At 43.4% G+C, this 21,864-nt stretch overlaps 1 protein-coding gene across 5 annotated transcripts in view; it reads left to right on the top strand.

The window, feature by feature from the left end:
• The window catches only part of RNF170 (ring finger protein 170), a 747,148-nt gene that overhangs the window by 675,700 nt on the left and 49,584 nt on the right, over positions 1-21,864 (top strand). For all 5 annotated transcript variants that reach the window (XM_044060906.1, XM_044060905.1, XM_044060909.1 and 2 more), the window contains one exon: positions 1,426-1,551. In XM_044060906.1, the coding sequence (XP_043916841.1) occupies positions 1,426-1,551 (126 nt within the window). The remainder of the gene's footprint in view (positions 1-1,425; positions 1,552-21,864) is intronic.

The raw sequence follows: 21,864 nt of genomic DNA, 5'->3' as shown, positions 1-21,864 counted from the left end.
TCCCAGGTGTTACACGCCTGATAGTGGCTTTGGGATTTAGGCATGTTCTAGTTAGCCTTTCCCCAGGAATCAGCCTTTACAGCTAGTCCTAGTGTAGTCATTGGCTCTATCCACCTGTGTGTCTTACTAAATGGGATGAAATCCAACTGTAGGGTTGAACTTGGGGGATTATAGCTGTTAAATAAAACATACTGGTTCTTGTCATATATTTTTAGTCTGTGGAAAAGTCCTTGCTCTTTAGGTTAAGGATATTTTCCTTTCACCTCAGACCTGGAAGGGTGGTCTTTCCTGGCTTTAGCTGCTGGAGTTCCCAGTAAGTTAGGAAAGTATATACTGGTGGATCACTTGTTAGCAGTGGGGATGCCAGGCTTCATTAGTGTTCCTCTTTTACAGGATAGTACTTGCTAATGGATGGGGGGGGTGAACTAACATGTTTGGGGACCAAAAAACACTTATGCATCAAGTGTCTGACATTCTAGAGTACATCATCACAGGTGTACTTCCATCCTTTGGGAACGTCCAGAAAAAAGATACTAATTGCTACTGGAGAAGAGTATAAACCCAGCATGGAACCCTGCTGGTGATGAGTTTAAAGCCAACCATCCTGTAAGAAGTTATGTGTTAGTTTCTCATATGGCTGTAATTTCAGTGAAATAAATCCCTGTGACCTCTTCTACCACCACCAATTGCTGATGTGCTGAGATTTGGGGCAATTTGTATGATTTTGTTATATTTAGATAAATTAAATAAGGTAAAACAACTGAAAAGGCATTCCTGTCTTAATTACTGTATCAGGATGCCAGCTGACACTTCATAGTTACTTATGCCACTGAAACTTAGCTTTCCCCTTTGAAAGTTCATTTAAGTACCTGTAACATATGAACTGCCCAAATATTTTAAAACAGTTTTCAAAAGGAACTTTCTATTGCATGGTCAAATACTCAATCCTTTGTTAGTTGCACTTGCATATTTTCAAATACAGGAGAGCAAATATCTAGGCATGTAAGTCATTGGAAACTGCTTGACACACCTTGTTGTGTAAGTTACACATGCCTGACATTATCCATCTGATTCTTGCAAAATTTAGTTTGCAGATTGTCCTTTCTGGTTTTGATTTATGCGTATATTTCAAGCAAAAGGGATGAGCGATGCAGAAATTGCACCAGTACAAAAGTTTAGCCTCATCAGTTAACACAAGTAAAATCCCTAGTGACTGTCCATCTATAATGCTGTGAAATGAAACATGGCTGATAAATTCATGTTAATATAATCAATCAGTGCACTGCATCTTTGGGATGTCATTGAAAATGTCTAGATTATAAATTTAAAATACAATTTTGCATGTGCTTAACATTGTTGTGATGTGTTACAGTTAACTGTTAGAATATATGTTCTATCCACTAAGTGGGTCTCATTTGTGTTCAGGTCACGCTCATTTTTCCTCTTTTTCACGAAGACAATTTACAACAACAGGATGACTTGCAGAATGCTCAGCAGATACTGCAAGATGTCAATGACTATAACAGACGATTTTCTGGCCAGCCCAGATCTGTAAGTATGAAAAGGAAAGGGAGAAGCAAACTGGAAGATCATAGCTACAAAACAATCCTTTTTAAAATTATTTTGTTTTGATATTTTTTTTTTTACTTTATATACAAATTAAGGAGGAGGAAATGAATAGAAAAAGGTTGGAAAGACAGTAAAATAAAAAAAACAACAGATCTGACATTCACTACATTTTTCACTTTTGAGGTAGATATTTGTCTAGCTCCTTATTGGTCTAAAAATATGCAAGTAGCATCATGTGATATCTGTGTTGAACTTTCATCATTTAAGCACATTTATTATGCAAGTGCCCACATGCAAGCAAACTTGTATTTTTTATGATGGTAGAATGTTTGACCTGTCTTGAAGCCTGCATGAGACCGGAAATGTGGTAAGAAAAAATAAAAGCTGAACTCATAAGGGTTATTCAGAATGAGAGGATTTAACATTAGCAGCCCACCTTGATGAGTTATATGACTGGGTTCATCTTCTCCACAAATCACAAGCTGGCATTTTTCTTAGAAGATCTTGTGCTTAGTGCAGGCAAATACCATGATGTCATGTACTGACTTTGTATGTGTGACGGCCTATGAGGCCAACAGTTCTTTCCTGTTGTTCATACAGTTAGGATCTTGATCCAGATGTGAAAACCTTTCATGTTCAGTGCCCAGAAACATATCCACTTAAGTTCCTGTTTGACCATCATATCATTAGCCAAGATCCCACAATGATGTTGTCAAAGTACAATCCCAAACCCTGTCCAAATAATATACCACTTGAAACTGCCATACAGTTAAACTTTTATAGACAATGTAGCCTTCATTTCTAAAGATTCCCTTGCCTGCATTCCAACTTCTGTCCAACAGCCACAGACCAGTGCTTCCACATTCACCTTAAAACTTGTCCCTACAGCCTATGTGAAGTGACTCTTAAGCAAACTCCAAATATGTTCCACCTCTGCTAATAACTACCAAGCGACTCCCTTAAATTGGCAGCAAATAGTATTGCCTATCCAGTTTCCATCTTTATAAATAGATCCATTCAGGAATTCCATGTCCCTTCCCCCTGGAAAAGATATCACATCATCCCTCTCCACAAAGGTGGCACTTCAGCAGCTATTACAAACTTTAGACCCATAGCAATCCTACCCCTCCCAAAATGTTAGACAAATGTATAAAAAAGCAAGTGCTAAAATATCTCATTGAGGAAACAGTCCTAACCTCCATGCAATACTGCTTCCATCCATCTCATAGTACTAGTGTTGCATTTCTATCTTTCACAGATACTGTCAACAAAGTCAGGGACAGTGGTAAACTGATATCCTCCTTATTCCTAGACCTATCCAAGATCATTGATATAATTTGTCATAGCAAACTCCTACTTTTAGATGTTCTCACTAGGATTATGACCATCTACCCTTCAATGGTTCAAAAGCTACTTGTGCAATAAATATCAGTCAGTAAAATGGCACTCTGTACTCTCCCTCACTCCCAGTTACCACCGGCATTCCATGAGGCTTCATCCTGGGCCCCCTCGTCTTTAATATTCTTACCAATACACTCCATACATCCACAGAACATGCTTCACTAATACAGTATTCAGATGACTCCATACTCATATTTTCTTCTGACATTCTAACACAATTCCTACATATCACTCAATAAGCTTTCACAGCTCCTGGCTCCGTAACTCACAATTCATACTCAACTCTAAAAAAAAAAAAAAAGAAAAAATAAACTATGAACTTTTCTTCCCCAATTAACTCTGTCAAGAAAAAAACTAAATACTCTCTCTAAATAACACTATTATTGAAGCCACCTGTCACCTCTCACATTAAACTGTTAAGAAGGATAGTGGATGACAATCTTAAATTTGACATGCATATACAAAACTTCACTAAAAAAAAAAAAAAAACTAGACATACTGTACAGAGTCAAAAACTTCCTCACTACCTAAATTTACATTAGCCTCTACCTGCCTCCTTCTTTCACTTCTGTATGGCACTCCCATCTCTATGAACCTCCAGGTTTCAATAAAATCAAAATTTGAACAGTGTTATAATAAAGTTACTAAATTTGCAGCAGCAAATAGCCCTTATCGAACCCATCATTGTGTGGTAGTAAAAGGTCTCAAATGGTTAGGGCTACCCCACCATTTAACATACATGCAGCTATTTTCCTCTTACAAAATTATACATTACCCCTCCACCTGTCCTGCACTAAATACAGCTCCACACAACTATGCCCCTAATCAACCACTATAATTCCAACAACCAAAACTTTAGTGTGCATAAACTGACCAAGTCTGCTGGATGCATGTTATACTTCTATTCTGTCAGTAAATCATGGAACTCAGTACCAGTGTCTATTAGGCCAGCTGCTTTCCTCCAGTCATTTAAAGCCACTCTAAAAGACTTTCCTGTCTATTATACGTCTCTGTTCTAGCTCTACTCCAGACTAACACAAGCACTGTTATAATAAAAAGCAACTTCTCCTAACTTCATCTGCCACATTCTCACTCACCCTTCTCTGTTCTCACCCTTCCCTTATACAAACTACACTCTACCCCCATTATCACTCACTCTTCCCCTCCATTTATCGCCCCATTCTAATTTTACACTCTAATCCCTCTTCCTGTCATTTATTCATTCCTCCTTCCCTCTTCCCCACTCATTTCTCTTTTCACTCTTTCCATATTCTCTCAATCTCTCTCTTCACTTCCTATTCTCCTGTGGTTGTTTTTCCTCCATCAGATCTAACTTTATACATTATCGTAGCTCATAAACAAAATAAATCAGTGAGCAGAACACAGGTTTAATCCAAAAGTAACTGAAAAATGAAAAAAAAAAAAAACAATAAAAAAAACATTTTAATAAAATAACTCCAGTAAGCGCTTTCGTCTCTTTCAAGACTTCTTCAGACTGAAGTAATTAGTGTAATAAGTGTATTTAAATAGTTTAAAAATCACATGACAATTAATGTTTTAACCCTTTATGTTTCAAATACATCACAAAGTCTTCACGGTTATTCAAACTAGGGGGTATCAAGCATTTAGTCTCACTTGCCAACTATACTCTAACCAACCCAACTCCTCTTCAGGGTTTAATAGAAATTCCATATTGTTTAATGCATCAATCACCAAGAACTTAAAGTCATTTTTACATGACCCATATTTATAATGTCTGCCTAAGGCATTCTTTTCATCTTCTATAGAAATAGCATATTTATATTCATAAATTCTTTTATATAATTCTCTAGTGGTTCTGCCAATAAAAAAAGACTTGCAGGCCACACAGAAAACAAGATAAATCACAAACTTAGATTTACAAGTAAAAATTCCATTCACATTAATTCTTATGTTGTTTATAACAAATTACGTTTCTTCAGTATTTAAATAATTGCGCACTCGAGAATTATATTGTATGCTTTATTCCTAGACAGTGTTTAAAATGAATTATTTTTTATCGCTCAATTGCTTTACATACCAAACACTATACTGTTTATTCCCAAGCAGTAATATTGACTCGTGTATTTTCTCTGATATCATTATTGCTTAGTGTTTAGATCTTTTCTCCATGGGGCTCTTCTGAAACTGGGCAATAACCCAGTTGGACTTTCATGGTAAACAAATGTCAAAGAAAACAATAAAATAAATAAAAAATAAAAATATACATATATGTATCTATCAACATACATAAGAGTATTTAAATTTCTGTTCTTCCTGGTATTTCATTATTTATTTGTTTACTTATTTATTTAATGTTTGTTAACCAGGTAAGTGTCTGGTCCAGGGACCCTTTTCAGCTATGACAAATGTCAGACATGCAAGTGCAGTACATGTAGACAGATACACAAAATGAAAGAATTATCATAAGATTACAGACAAAGAGCCATACAGAACAAAAACTTGTAACACAGCTATTCTATGTAAAGCAAACTATGACAGTATCACAAGCAAAGGCAGTCATTAATCTTCAACTGAGTTTTAGCATGGAGTAAAATATTTAGTATTAGAGCGCTGTAGTTTTTGTTGTGTGATTAACCAGTGTCCCCAAAACAGCTACACTTGCTCTTGTTAGGGTTTTTTTTGCATTGATTCCTTGAAAGAGTAGTTCAGATTATCCAACTATCTAATATCTTCAGGGATAGAATACCTGAAAAGTGAAGCAATTTTGGAAAATGACCTTTTGCAAATAGAGTAAAGAGTTGTCCCTGCCACTGTCTACAATCAGAGGTATGGAAAGAGTAGGATGTGTTGCTAAATGCCATTTTTTTTGAGTAAAGGTGAATAATAACTGTTGAGGAGAAGGTTAAAGGTAGGGGTGTTCAAGAGAAGGTAAGCTCTAGCACTAACATGAAGCTGGTTTGTATTATTTAGTGGTGCAGTGGTGTTCACTGTAGTTAGAATGTTGTTTCAATCTTAGAGGTATTGTGTTTTTACATGTGCATTTTTTCTTGTCATGCACCTGTTCCTCCTGTGTTACTAGCTTTAGATGTTTTTTGTCGTTTGACAGTCGGTTGCCTGCTTCATTAAAATCAGAAATACTGTATAAGGTACCCCAGACAAATAAATTCCTTCTGACAAAATGGGAAAAGCCCTTGATTGGTTTGGGAAGAAAGTTTATATTCCCTTCACTTTCAGAATACTATACTGTTAGGCTCACTTATATAAATTTTTTGTTGCCTTCCTCTGATGAGATGAGAATAGTAATTGCTGCTTTTTCTTCATCAGAGGGTAAAGCATCTCTAAATATTATACCATCTTTTGTGCCTAAAGGTACCAAGCAGTCTGTAAAATGTGGTTAAGACAATGCTAATCTTGTATGCAGAGGAGCTGCCACTGGGTTTGCAATAAGATTTGTCAGATTACTTTCTCAGGATTTCCCAGGAGATGTCAAGCTGGAATCTGAATGTTTCCGTGGATAAGTTAGTGTTCGTAGGTCCTTCTGCTGAGGTCCTTAAAAGGTTGAATCAAAGGGAAAGTTATTTCAGGGGTGAGGCAGTGTTTTCAACTTTCCTTTCCAAAATTTAACAGGAAGCCCATGACCACCACCCCATCTCTTGGCAGCCCTGTAAAATTATCCGTCTATGTTTTCACTTTCCTGTTTGGCTCCGCATAACCTAAGACTCTTGGATATTGAGAGTCATTCAAAGATGTTACAACTGGCAGTAGGATTCCTTTCCTCTCTTTCAAAGAATCCCTTCACATCATAGATTCATGTAAGCATTAGGCTAGCTGCCCTTGCAGGGCATTTTAAGCCTGGCTAATTTTCCTTGTGCTTGAAATAACCTTTCTGGTTATAGAATGACCTTACCCATCCCATTGTCAATAATTATGTATTACCCCTAATAAGAATAAACTGGATCATACCATAGATAATTTGAGGGGACTTATGCATGGGATAAAGCATTTAGGAGCTGCCTCTGTTTGTTAGTAGTACAGGGGGAAATCTTGGGGTAAATATTCTGTTTCCCATCCATAGATTTAAGTTGAGAATGAAAATGGACAGGGATGAACTTTGTTTTATGTGGATGGGGAGTCTGTTCCACAGCAGTGGTATGCTCTGCGAGATATACCTGTCCCTGGAAACCATTCTGTTGATGTTGCAGAAAAAGCTTAGGTTCCTAGACTGACTATTTCTGATGACATTTAAATTGCTGATGTGTAGTAAGTCCATCAGTAATGGGTCAGAGGATGTCTTGTATGCCAGACACCGTTCATCTCTTAGCAATCTGTAGGGTACCAAGTATAGTGACAGGGCTTTGCGTCGGTCCACATAGGACATGTTGTTTAGGCGTCGTTTCCTTTTTGTAAGGTATCTGTGAGGGAGTTCCAGTTGTTACATATGTCTGGACAGATAGATGCCAAATGGAGCATTATATTTAATGATCAGCCTAATGAAGGCTGAGTAAAGGTGACTATTACATATTTAGATCCAGACACAATGCCTTCATTTATAAGCTGTGCAATACAGAATGACTTTGTTACAATAGACACATGTTGGTCAAAAATTAGGTCCTTGTCCACATAAGTTCCCAAATATTTGCCAATATGCAAATGAGGTGCATCATGTCTCTAAATGTTGTTCTATGGGTGTAGGATCACCTTTACCTCAGATTTGATTTGCTGCTGATTTAATAGTCAAATGAATTAATATTCATAAAGTTCCCTTACTCACGTTTAGAGACGCTTGAAGAACAGTTTCTAAACTATTGGACAGACTAGTAGGCATGTCATTTTCATCCATTTGACTGGGTGACAATGTGATTGGATGATGAGACTGACAATGGAACTGGATTGGTCCAGTGAGTTATTTTATACACTAAGCTAGCCATAGGATAATACGATCTGAAGAAGGCCAATAGCTGAAGGCTACTTATAGTGATTTTTGCACGGATTTGTTTTTACTTTATTATTTTTATTAAAAGTTTGATTTTTAGTTTCTCTATAGTCTGTCTTGTCCTTGGTGGTGCTCCCAGAAGATTATAAACATGTTTTTACTTTCCGTTGTGGGTCACCTTTAGCAGTTTGAGCCAATAGCTGAGGCTACTTATAGTGATTTTTGCACGGATTTGTTTTTACTTTATTATTTTTATTAAAAGTTTGATTTTTAGTTTCTCTATAGTCTGTCTTGTCCTTGGTGGTGCTCCCAGAAGATTATAAACATGTTTTTACTTTCCGTTGTGGGACACCTTTAGCAGTTTGAGCTTAGCTTTGTGCTCCATGTATCTCAGACTTCACTGCTGTATAGGATGACAGAACCTTATATACATTCCTTTTAAAAGATGCATAGGCAAAAATTGAAGATTCCTTACAGCTTTACACGTATATATTATAACTGTCTTCAAGACCAACATGTTCTTTGGCATTGGTGTAAATGCCAGAGATTCAGGATTGCCAGCTGGAGGATAATGTCATTTGAAGGATTTTCATATGGGATCAGCAGTAGGGTTCTTTGAGTAGTCCAGGGACACAACCAGAGCATCAGTAAAGGATTAAAGTTTAGATGCTAGGCCAGAGCCTAACCCTCCTGGGGGTTAAGTTCATTACTGAATCAACCTTCTAGGTCCTCCGAATGCTGAGCTTATGCTTGATCAGTAAAGGCTCAGTCTCAAGCTAGTATTCCAGCTTTGCAGATTATGAGGATCTCAGAGGAGATACACCTATGGCACCTGTCCTGGGGTTGCATTCCATGGTGTAAGTGCCACTCAAACCATATTTGATAGCTAGAGCTTCAAACAGACAGGACTGATTTTGGAAAGTGATTTGTTGAGACACTTGGCTGAAGGGTCTGTCCTAGGTTAAGGGGCCCAGTAAGTCATCCCACACTAGAACTTTCTGCGACATGCTTTAATGTTAAGCAGATATTTGACATCTGGCAGCAGGTTGAGTCATGGGTTTGGTACCACTTAGGGAATATGGTCTGATCCCACCACTGGGACCAGTGTAGGTTTCTCTTCCACAAATTGTGCTTGGCCATGATCTAGAGCACTGGTTACTTTCTAGTTACCTGACACCCATCATGTGACTGTTGTATCTGGTTGTTGTGCTAGTTTATGCATGAGCTCATGCCTGGAGAAGAGGAGTGCAACTGCATCCCTTTCAGGCTGTGTAGAGGTTTAATGACTTACAGACTATTGTCACTGACATGGACAGGGACAGTGAGTCTGATTGTCTCTGAGATTATCAAAAATAGTGAGTCCTTTGCCTCCATTTTCCTCCTGAATGACCCTTTCCCTGGAGAGACTTTGAGGCATCACCAAGGACCAGTGAGTGCTGGATGTAGTCACAGTCCATATTTTTGAACTCCTAGGTCTTCCCAAGAAAGAAGTCCACTAAGACCAAAGTGTCTGTGTAAAATGTTTGGAACAGGCAAATTCCCCCACCTCCTTTTAAAGCTGCTGCCATTCAAAGCAGAGTGGAGGAATAGGCTTACATCTTTTGCTGTTTCCAAAGGAGATGCAGATTCTTTCCTCTTCTGGACCTCAGTGACCTTCCTCAGTACATCAGATGCATCTAGTTCTGAGTGAAATTTCAGTGTGGTCATATGCTCATGGTAGCACAGGGCACCCAGATAATGTTGCTGGAAATTATGAATGACTTTTAGCACATCATTGTTTGTGGTCTATGCAGGAGGTAGCAATTGTTTATATTAGAACACACCATTGTGCTTTGCTACAGGTGTGAGTGAAGCCAACTTGTTTGACATCCTGATGGGATTGTTATGTAAGTTTTTTGCATGTTTCTTAATTGTTATTTTAATTCTGTACTTTTTTCAATGTTAAAAAAAATAAGGTTAAAATATAAAAAAAATTTGAAACTCTAATGTAGGGCATTAGAAACTTAATGTCAGTGAAAGACAGCCAAACATATCCAGCAAGGGAGCTTCCACCTCTTTGCACCCCTGCTATACACAGTTTTAAGTGCCTTCCAGTCATTTTGGAGGTGTAAGCCCCTGATGGATGTTATGCTGTCTGTTTTTACATCTAATTTTCTTAAGAACAACAATAGAAAAGTAGGTCTGACAGTATAAGGTTGGCCCATGTTATAGTGGGGGCAGAGCTTGCTACTTGCATTCTGGTGTATTCTAATATAAACAATCACCCAGGAGGTTTTTTCTGTTTGCAGTAAGAATGCATTACTTTCATTAAAAAAATTCTCATTTGGGCTTTCTTTTATCGTTCAAAGTATTTTAACAAGTTATTGCCCCTGGTGGTTAAAAAGTTGTGGAAGGATTTCATTGTATTCTCCTACCTAGGCCACCAGATAACTGAGTTCATAGATTGTCTAGAAGCATTTCTGCAGTGGGCAACCCTGTGGTTGTGGTCACTCAGGTTGACTATAATGTGGGAGAAGCCCTTCTTGATCCCCTTCCCATAGCATTGTTTATAGGTGCAGAACTAGAGTTTAAGTGCCAGTCATTCCTGTTATGGAGGGAGCCCAGTAATTCATGGCTTTTGTAGCCTAGGTGACACAGTACAGGACCCGTGACTGGACCTTGCAGAATCTTTTTGTGTTTGATGGCTGTCATTATCTCTGTAGTGTTGTTTGCATGCCTAAAGTTTTGGGTGTCACAATAGACTGTGAGGTAAGATTGGCTACAGAAGCACCTGTTTATGAATCTTCTTGTGGTATCAGACCCCCATCTTTGGCCCTGTATTTGGGAGTAGAATTTCTACCCATTAACCTCTCAGGGCAGCTGTTCCCACAGTCTGGTCCTTTTCAGATCCTTCACAATTCAATGATTATGGCTTCCCGCCTATGGAGAAAGAGGGGTGTTCACATCAAATCTTTGGACTTTGGATCATTCTTTCTGACCCTGAAGGCCTTGAATATACTGTTTTCTTTTTTTCTGGGATCACTTCTCATCTGGTCAGACAAGTAATCAGTTGTGTAGTGTCTAAACAAAGGACCATACAGTTGCACTCTCCATGCAGGTAGATGATGTTCATCTGGGAGTTGACCTTAGACAGAGGCATAATTTTCTCAGTCATTCACATCCTAGTGTAAGTAAACAAGCTAGAAGACTTTCTGATGTCCTCCTCGAGTCCTCTTCTGGAGTTGAGAATTTAAAAGCCGTGTCTAGTGTGGGTCATTTGGATGCCAAGGACAGTGCAGAGTCACCTATCTGTCATACAGGAAAATGCAGTCCTCCTCCTTTTCTTTTCAGTGCAGTGGGCCAAGGGGGAGGGGGTGGAAGCAGTGGATGCACTTTCCATCCTTTTGTACTAGAGATTCCTGTATGCTTTCCCATCATTTGTACTGATCACATGCCTCATTGCAAGACTAAAACCAGTTCTTACACTTTAATGGCTACAAGTGGTGGAGCTCATGACTTCAAGACTTTGGTGATACAGGAAATACTTCTAGTCCTAGCCATGGATATTCTTCATGGTTGGGGAGATGGCAGGCTCCACTCAGGGCCTGGCATCTAATGTAGGTCTTTTAACTTTTCTAGAACATGTTTTAGAAGTGTTGACGTTGTCTGGAAGCTTTTCATTTGGTAGATCTTTGCCTTCAATAGAACTAGCCCAATCAATTAGCTTGCAGGTAAATTTTACCTACTTCATACCCCTGTATGATTTAGGCCTGTCTTATTCCATGGTATTGTCCCCACTTTGACTTTATTGACGGCAAGACTGTGGTCCAGCAATTGTGCATCAGGCACCTCTTAAAGAACTGGAACAACTCTTTCAAGCTTCGAAGAATCTTGTTCTTGTCTGGGATTTGAACCTCACTGTTAACAGGGTTGCCTGTCTACTGTTTGGTCCTACAAGCTCAATGGCATTCATAGTTTGTTTTGTGGGCTGCATCTGTTGGCCACCACCCCATATGAGTAGGATCTTTGATTCTCAAGATGTTATATGAAGGAAACCTTATCTGCAAGGTGTCTCTCAGGATAAACACCTGTTTTCTTCCAAAGGAGGTTAGAGAATTTACAATAAACCAGTCTTGGTTTCCTTCACATGGGCAGAAATCTGAGCCCTTCTAACTCTGATGTGTACTGGCATCTCAGGTGCCACTAGAAACTAGTGCACAATTTTGAATCTGTTCTGCTTCAGTGACAGAAGACGTTGCAGTTGGAAATAGACACTTTCCAAGTCGATTGCCAGCTGCAGTGTCTTTTGCTGTATTGCAGCTAATTACCTGCTGGCAAGTGCTGTTGTCAAAGCTCATATCACTGTAGACATTTCTGACTTGGTTGGAGAATCCCTCCATTGCAGATGTGTGCCATAGCCACTTGGTTTTCAGTACAAGCATTCATCGACCATTATTGTTTTGAATGTAACTCTAGGAGTTGGATCTAATTAGAGAAATTAGTACTTCAGGACTCGGGTTGCTGACCTGTGTGCTTGTCTGGTTGTCAGAGTCCTTCCATCCTAGTGCTACTGCTTGAGATTCACCCCCATCCAAGGACCCATTCAGGAGGGTATTCAGAACACATATGTTTTAACCATGTTAGTTAATCTGTGAGAAGACCCTCCTCGATGAGTCAGGAATGCCTTCCTTTCATCCTCCTGTGGATGAGTGCCTCTTCCATCAGGTCTTGCTATTACTGCTGAATCCTACACTAAGGCACTGTACAAGCACATCCACTCGTGCATGAATCGTGCCATCCCAAATAGAACCAAGACGCTCTCCTCCAAAAAAAGGAAGCCAATCTGGTGCCCCCTGCCATAAACAAATTATACAACAGAAGAAAGAAACTGTTGCAGAAAAGAGGAAAATCCCAGGATGCAAAAAAACTCCCTTACCAGCCTCAGTAAGAAGCTGAGATCACTCATAAAATCCTCCAAAGCTAGTTACGAAAATACAATTGCCAAAGATTCCAAAGACAACCACAAGGCATTCTATAGTTATGTCAAGAATCTAAATGGCAATGCTCAGATATGCTCTGAGCTACAATGGAATGGCATTAAATATACTGATCCCAAGGATATTGCCAGTATCCTGGCAGATCAATTTAGTGCCAACTTTACCCCCCTCTCACTCCCTAAAGGGCCCATCTCAATACCAAAAGATTGCCAAATTCTGGTAATTACGGCCACACAGGTAGAAACCGCACTCTCCAAAGCTAAGAATACAGCATCCATGGGAACAGATGACATCCTGGGCTGTGTACTACATGAACTACAAAATAAACTGGCACCTCACCTAAGTGTCATGTTTAATCATAGCCTCACCTCAGGCTTCGTGCCAACTGAGTTTTGCACAGCTACAGTTATCCCAATCCACAAGGCGGGATCCACCTTGGATCACGGGAACTACTGTCCCATCAGTCTGACGAGCCTGATCTGCAAGGGCATGGAACGCATTATCATGAAACTTATAAACAAAAACATTGGCAACCTTCAAACACTGGACCCCACCCAGTTTGGGTTCGTGAAGGGCTGATCTTGTCTCCTGAACCTGATTGACTTCTTTGAATCAGTCTCCAGAGCTGTGGATGAGGGTAAGGCAGTCCTCACAGCCTATCTGGACCTCGCCAAGGCCTTAGATGCACGCCATCCCCCACTCTGGAATCATAGATAAACTTACTAAGCTGGGCATAAATCCCTCTGTCACTCAATGGGTTGCCATCAAGCTTACTGACAGAACCCAGACTGTAAAAGTAGCCGAATCCAAATCCAGCTCCAGACAAGTGACAAGTGGAGTACCTCAAGGTTCAGTCCTGGGACCACTCTTGTTTGGCATTTACTTCTCTGAAGTACAGGCCTACACTAAGGGACTCTGGCTAACAAAGTTCGCAGATGATTGCAAACTGGGAGCCATTATTGAATCCCCAAATGATGTGGATATTCTAAAAAAGGGCCTTACAGAAATAGATGCTTGGTGCCAGAGCCATGGGCTCAAGCTTAATGCAGAGAAATGTATAGTTATCCCCTTTGGGAAAAAACATGTACCCATGAATTACCACATAGGTGGCAGTACACTTAACACTGAAAGTGTGATGAGAGACTTAGGGACACAGGTGGACAGTGGTCTCACCTTCGATAACCACATCGCCACAACAGTCAGGAAATCTGGTACACCTCATCACTGGGCTTTTCATCCAGAAAAAAGGAGGTCATTGTCCCACTGTACTCATCCCTCATTAGACCCATTACATAGTACAACGCTCTGTTTGGTATGTACCTCACAAGACATCTGCAACAGCTGGAAAGGCCACAGAAATACCTCACTAAAAGAATCACAGGCCTAAAGCAGATGCCCTTTGCTGACCATCTAAAACAACTCCAGCTATACTCTGTGGCATATTGTCTACTCAGAGGCGATCTCTGCTTAACCTTCAAGGCCATGTCAAACCCTGAGCTGTTGGACATGCTCCACTTAAAGAAACCCCAATCTCTCAGAGCCACACGCTCCAGGGATCTAAACCTTGTCATCACAATGAACAAAGCATGCTGGAAGGATAGGATCCTGACCCAGAGACTCCCCATACTCTGGAATAGACTGCCCACACATGTCAAGCAGAGCACCTCCTTGTCCCTCTTCAAAAGGAACCGTGACGATTGGATAGGAGATAGGAAATTCACCCCAGGGATCACGTCAGTCACCCTGCTAGACAGGGGTCCAGGGAAGTAAATATTGTGGGAAAAAATATCCAGGGAATTGTTATGGCTAGGCTTGTATAGGCCCTAGGGCCGATAACCTAGTACCAACCTATGAACCTTTGAACCATGTAAGCCTAGCAGGTGTACACTTAAATTTTCCTTCTAAACAATGTAGATGTCAAATTGTAATTGTAATTTCTTGATTTTCAGGCAGATGCTCATTAGGGACAAGTGGTGAAATGATGGACTCAGGGGACACACCAGGGTATGTGTCTGACTCCTTTGTGTGCATCAGAGTGAGGTGAGATGATGTCTGTCTAACATTGAATCTTCTAACATGTCCTTCCAAGATCACTGTTGCAGTATAACTAACTGATGGGATATCCTGCCAAGTACAGCTGTATATCTGGCCAGCATACCAAAGCCTGGGCACTTTCTTCACGCCATGCATTCAGTGTATGCCCTAAGCCTAAAAGCAGGAGTTACATAAGGAATGTAGAAGTATTGGTTATCACAGAACTTCTTTACTGCCAGCCCACAAGCAGAACTTATTTTGTCTTTGGTCTGTGAGGCATATAACTAGTGGAGCTGTCTAGATGTTGGACAGATAAGTATCCCATTGGGTACCTTTTCTTTTCTCACTGCTTCTCTTAATAGTTGTACTTGTCATCCAAGAGGAGAAATGTGACTGTGGGAGGCAAATTCCACAGTGATCATCGAGTAAAGTGTTTGTTTTGCCTTGGTGCTGAACATCATTATACAGAGTGTGTTATTTGTCAGTCCTTTGTCCCAGAGACCCTACACAGCTGCCTCTCTTCTCTTAAGATATACTTATAAAATCAAAGACTCTAAGAACTCGTGCATGGCACAATGTTGTCTGAGCCTTCACACCCTGAAATCCAAACATTATTAAAGAGGCAGAACACTGCCCGAACCAAAAAGAAAAGATAAACTGAAGACCACAGATGAAGAATCCACTTAAAACTCCAGTAACTGAAGTAGTTAACTTCATTTGATCAGCAACCTGTGGGTATCGGATCTGGTCTGGATCCGAGCCGGCAGCTTTTCCAAGCTAGAGATCTGAGTTCCTAACTCCTCCCCTTACCTATAATACCCTGCTACCTCCTTCCAGTCCTCAGATCTCATTTACTGCAGCTTCTGAAGCACGAGAGACGAGCTCTTGGCGGTTTGTGAGTAAAGTTAGAGGGTTATAAAGCTAATTTTTTTCTATACAGCTTTTTTTTTAAAAAGTGTGTCTGTGTGTGTGTCCTTTCTATCTTAGTTAGAAATTTGCTCTTTCTCTGTTTTTGGTAGTGTTAGTTTTTCCCCCTTCCCCTTCTGTGTGTGAAGGCGTGTGTGTGTGTGTGTGTGTGTGTGTGTGTGTGTGTGTGTGTGTGTGTGTGTGTGTGTGTGTGCAAGATGGCCGAAGGCCCTAAAGCCATATTTTCTAAATGTACTGAGTGTGGCCATAAGCTGTCCCCAGCCGATGGCCACACTCAGTGCGTTATATGCCTGGGGGTAGCACATCTTTCTTCAGGCTGCAAAATCTGTGTGGCCTTTAACCCCCGGGCTTTGAAGGACAGGAAGACCAAGCTAATCCTGGCGGGCCTTATGCCCGCGGATTCTGCTTCGTCCTCCTCTCCCTCTGTGGTACCAGCCGCGGCCGCGGCTGTTCCACCTTCTGTTCCTGCTCTCCTAGCCGGGACTCAACCTCCCGTTACAGTCCAGGGAGAGAGGGACTCTAGAAAAAGGGACAGAAAAGATAAGGATCGTGATAGGGAGAGGCATAGGAGCCACAAGCGGCGGGCCGATTCTGTCCCCCTCGGCCCCGCCGGCTAAGCAACCCCGCTCTCCCCTGAAGGCCTCCGGGTCTTCCCCCTCTTGGCTTCACTCTCCACGTTTTTCTCCGGAGCCAGAGGAGGAGACCCGGTCACCTTCGAGGTTGTCGAGGCGGCCTTCCCGTCCAGCCTCGGTGGCTTCTTCCAGATCCACCAGGAGCCTTTCGGACACGGACATGGACCGGATGATGCATCGCTTCCTCCAGGCCCAGATGCAGATGGGAGTGCTCCTGCCCCCCCCCCTTCTGGGGGGGAGATCGGCCCCCTTCTTTGCCCCCATTGCTCCTTCTGCGATCCACTATCGGGTTTTAAAGCCATCGGATCCGGGTAGTGTCGGAGCCGGAGTATTGGCGCCGATAGCAATCGCTGCTTCGACGCCGACTGTACCCTCGAGTTTGTCAGGTCCCTTTTTGGATCCGAGCTCTCGGGCCGTGAGCCGAGCCTCGGATCTGGAGGGGTTAGTGTGTCTTCGGCTCCTATTCAGTCTGAGCGCACTGCTCTTTTGGATCTGATCGCGTCAGCTCCGGCACCGATCTGCACGTCGGATCCGAGGGGGCTGCTCTCGGATCCCAGGGAGAGCAGTTCGCCCTCGGCCTTTGATGTCGTAGAGAGAGTCCTTTCGAGGGATTTGAGGCCCCAGGCTCATGCTATGGATCCACCCGCCATTCCCTCGCTGACGGGCCTGTCTTCCATCATCCGGCCCCAGGGACAGCCTGCGCCTATGCCCCAGATGGTTCCCCTGGGGGAACAGGATCTGGTTGGTGAGCCCTCCTCGGACAGCCCCCCTGAGGAGGTGCCTCACAAATGAAAGTGCAAAAGGAGGCACTTGGACTCCCCCGAGTCCCTCACAGAAGACACTGACTTGGAGAAGGGGAAGGTTCCCCCAGGTCACCCCCCTGAGGACGTCTCCTTTGGAGACATCATGGAGATGCTGCGAATTAAAGGGGGGGTGGTCATCCCAGAAACCTTCCTCGGACGAGTCCGTGTTTCTGGAGGCATTTGATGCAGGCCCATCTACCTCTTGGGTGTCCCCTCCGGCCGACCCCCTGGTAGACTTTATAACTACCAGGGCGCGGAAGGAGCCGGACACTGTAGAGCCGATACCCAGGAAACCAGACAAAATCCTCAGCCCCCCTTCTGACAGGACAGCATGGAGCAAAGCTTCCCCAGTGGATGCCATGGTGGTGGCGGCTGCCACCAAGAAGGAACTAGCACAGGAAAGTTCCTCGGTCCATCCTCCAGACAAGGAGTCTCGGATGATAGACCGCATTGGAAAGCGGATGTTCGCTTCAGCCACCTTTTCCATAAGGGCGCTGAACTACTTGGCACACGTGATTCGGCTCCAGCGAGACCTAATTAAGAAATTTGCTGGGTCACCCCCGGAGTCCATGTCGGCCGAGGACAAGCGAACCTTCTCGACACGAATGGCCACACTAAAATCGATATCCAACACTTCTATGCGGCTTCTCTCCCATGCCACGGAGGGAGCCACTAGAGCCAGTGGAGCAGGCATCACCTTATGGCGTCATGCCTGGCTCTGTCTCTGCGATTTTGTGGAACCCTTCAAGGCGTCCATCGCAAACATTCCCTTTGACGGTTCTTCACTGTTTAGCAAGAGCATCCGCGATACGCTTCTCCAGAGCGAGAAAGACAGGAAGACGTTGTCTGCCGTCGGAATCCGCTTCTCGGCTCCTCAAAGGTCCTTCACCAGGAACCAGAGAGGACAAAAGAAGATGTGGTTCCGGAAATCTCAACAATTCCGTTTCACTCCGGATCCTTCGTCCTTCAGAGGCAGGGGAGGACAAGGTGGACGCCGGCCCAGCGGCAGAGGGGGGCCCAAGAATTTCGGGTCGAGGAAACACTTTTCCGATCGACCCACACAGCAGCCCTGAGGGGTTTCCCGACTACTCCTCTCTGGAGGCAGTCGGGGGGGCGTTTCTCGGAGCATCTAGCACATTGGGAGTCCATCACAACAGATCGCTTGGTGCACCGGATGCTATCCAGAGGTTACTCCATTCCCTTCCTGAATCCTCTTCCTCTATCGGGGTGCCTCCCAGATGTCTCACCCCATCAGAGGGAAGCGGCAGCCTTAGAGATAAAAGAGCTGCTAAGAAAAAGAGCCATCCAGAGCGTCCCCCCGGACCAGTCCAGATCAGGCACCTACTCCAGGTTCTTTTTGGTGCCAAAAAAGACGGGGGACCTAAGGCCAATTCTCGACCTGTCTACACTGAACCTGTCAGTTGCCATGGAAAAGTTCAGGATTTTCACCATTCAATCTATTCTCCCCCTTCTGCAGGAGAACGACTGGATGTGCTCCATAGATCTCAAGGATGCGTACTACCACATTCTAATGGAAAGGCAATCCAGGAGATTTCTCCGCTTTCGGCTGGGAGCCAGCCACTATCAGTTCAGGGTCCTCCCCTTTGGTCTCACCACAGCCCCCAGGGTGTTCACCAAGGTCATGGCAGTTGTAGCGGCCAACCTGAGGCTTCAGGGAATACAGGTCTTTCCTTACCTGGATGACTGGCTCCTCGCCGCCCCCACCAGGCATCTACTATGTTCGGCCAGGGATTATTTCCTGCGTTTGGCCCACCAATTGGGGATCACTGTAAACTACAAAAAATTATCCCTTCAGCCTGCTCAGGTCTTGGATTTCATAGGGGCCAGAATAAACACGCTTCCGTCAAAGGTTTTCTTGACGCCGGACAGACTCCGCAACCTGTCTCTCCACGTCCTAGCTGTTCTACAGTCTTCAGCCCCTCCGGCGGAATTAGTCCTGAGGGCTCTAAGGTCTATGTCGGCGGCTATCAGTCTTTCACCTCTAGCCCGCTTGAACATGAGGATTCTTCAATGGACCCTTCAGGTACAATGGTCCATCCTTCAACATCCGCTATACTCGCCTATTCCCCTCAGCAGAGTTTGCAGGGAATCTCTGCTTTGGTGGCTCCATTCCCGAGAGCTTCGGGAAGGCGCCCCTTCTTGATGCCTCTACACCAAGCCACAGTGACCATGGACGCTTCTCGCCTAGGGTGGGGGGGCATTGCATAGGTAGAACCGCCCAAGGCACGTGGACCCCATCAGAGACTGTTCTGCATATCAGTGTTCTGGAGATGAGGGTGGTACTTCTAGCGTTGCAGGCTCTCCATCCCCTTCTTTCTCTAGGGACTATTGCAATTCAGACAGACAACATGTCAGTGGTCTGGTACATCAACAAACAGGGGGGAACCAGGTCTTACCCGCTCTGCCGAGAGGCCATGAGAGTTTGGGAGTGGGCGATATCCACTAACCACTTTCTGCTGGCAACGCACATTCCGGGTCGGTCCAATGTTTTAGCGGACAAGCTGAGTCGAACTATCCTCTCACCTCACGAGTGGTCTCTGAACCCCTCAGTAACGAAAAGGATCTTCCTCAATTGGAGCCAACCTTGCTGCGATCTGCTTGCGTCACCTTTGAATGCATAGTGCAGCGAGTTTTTCGCTCTGATCCCCCCACCGGGGGAGACCCCCAGAGACGCTTTAGTTCATGCTTGGCCATCCGGTCTTCTTTACGCCTATCCTCCTCTCCCATTAATGACAAAATTCTTGCAGAAAGCTCTTCGGTTGGGGAGCAGAGTTATCCTCATAGCCTCATTCTGGCCTCGTCAAACCTGGTTTCCTTACCTGCAGTCTCATCTATTAGCTCCTCCTTGGATCTTAGATCCCATTCCGGATCTGATTTCTCATCCTTCGGGATTAGAAATCCCGAACCTGGACGACCTCAAGCTTTCCGCTTGGTTGATCTAGTTCCGTTAGTGGCCAGGACTCCCGGAATCTCTTCTGCAGTTAAATCCATCCTGGTGGCTGCACATAAACCTTCCACCAGGAAAGGTTACAACAGTAAATGGAAACGTTTTTCTATCTGGGCCAAGCAAAGAAATTTGGATCCCTTTACAGCTCCTATTCCAGCAGTTCTCGAGTTTCTATCCCACATTTTCAATCGAGGGGCCAGTTCTTCAACCGTGAAGGTTCAGATGGTGGCTATTTCCCACTTCCACATTGGAGATAATCTTCGTCCCTTAGCTTCCTCTAAGATCTGCAAGACCTTCTTGAAAGGTACCTTTCTACTCGGTCAAGAATGCGGTTCCTCCATGGGATCTAACATTAGTTCTTCAGGCTCTTACTGGTCCACCCATTGAGCCTGCAGCCTCAGCTGATTTAAAGTTTTTGTCTTGGAAAATTGCCTTCTTGATTGCTATCACCTCAGCTAGAAGGGTATTGGAGCTTCAGGCCCTTTGTACCAAACCTCCGTATCTTGTCTTCCATAAAGACAGAGTTTCCCTCAGGACTAATCCCTCTTTTTTACCAAAAGTGGCTTCTGAAGCTAACATCAACCAATCCATTAATCTGCCTGTCTTTTTCCCGAATTACCAGAACAAAGGGGAATACAGATTCCATTCTTTAGATGTGCATAGACAATTGCGCTTCTATTTGCATAGAACGTCTGCCTCTCGGAAATCGGAGCAGCTCTTTATTTCCTTCGCCAAGCCCTTTTTGGGTAGACCAATAACGAAAGTAACTCTGGCTAGGTGGATTTCCAACTACATTTTGCATGCATATAAAATCTCTGGTCGACCTGAGCTCGTGGGAGTTTGTGCACACTCTACACGTTCGGTGGCTACCTCTGCTGCTTTTTGGTCTAGGGTGCCCTTGGATGACATTTGTTCTGCGGCCACTTGGGCTTTCTCTCATACCTTTATTACTCATTATAAGTTGGACTTGATATCCAGGGGGACGGCATCATTTGGCTCTGCAGTGCTCTGGAATATCCTTCCTTGAGGACCTCCCAAGTTTTGGTAGCTGGGGACTCTGTCCCACAGGTTGCTGATCAAATTAAGTTAACTACTTCAGATAAAGAAGTTATGTACTCACCATAACGTTCCATCTGAGTAGGTAACTTAATTTGTCAGCAACCCCCCCCCCCCTCCATCCCCCTAACCGGTAATTTGTATCCTGCAGGATTGATGTTTCACTCCTAGTTGATTTCAGGTTAGGATGTTCAGATTGTTGTTGTCTTTGCTATTGTGTGCTAATTGGCAAACTCGATCTGAGGACTGGATGGAGGTAGCAAGGTATTATGGGTAAGGGGGAGGAGCTAGGAGCTCGGATCTCTAGCTTGGAAAAGCTGCCAGCTCGGATCTGGACCGGATCCGATACCCACAGGTTGCTGACAAATGAAGTTACCTACTCAGATGGAACATTATGGTGAGTACATAACTTCTTTTTATTGCACCTCATTGCGTAATCACTAGCGGCAAGTTGTAAAATGATGGACTCAGATCATCTGCACCAGGGTCTGTCATTCACAGATGTTCTTGGTTAAGACCTAATTTCTTACCTGAAGGTGTCAAGTCTAATCTGCTAGATTTTCCACTGGACATTTATTCAGAA

The sequence above is a fragment of the Protopterus annectens genome, chromosome 2.part0 (assembly GCF_019279795.1).
Source record: "Protopterus annectens isolate FY-2018-M chromosome 2.part0, PAN1.0, whole genome shotgun sequence".
In the NCBI taxonomy this organism is placed as follows: Eukaryota; Metazoa; Chordata; order Ceratodontiformes; family Protopteridae; genus Protopterus; species Protopterus annectens.
Note: the sequence above shows the minus strand (reverse complement) of the source record. Positions and strands in the feature narration are given on the sequence as shown.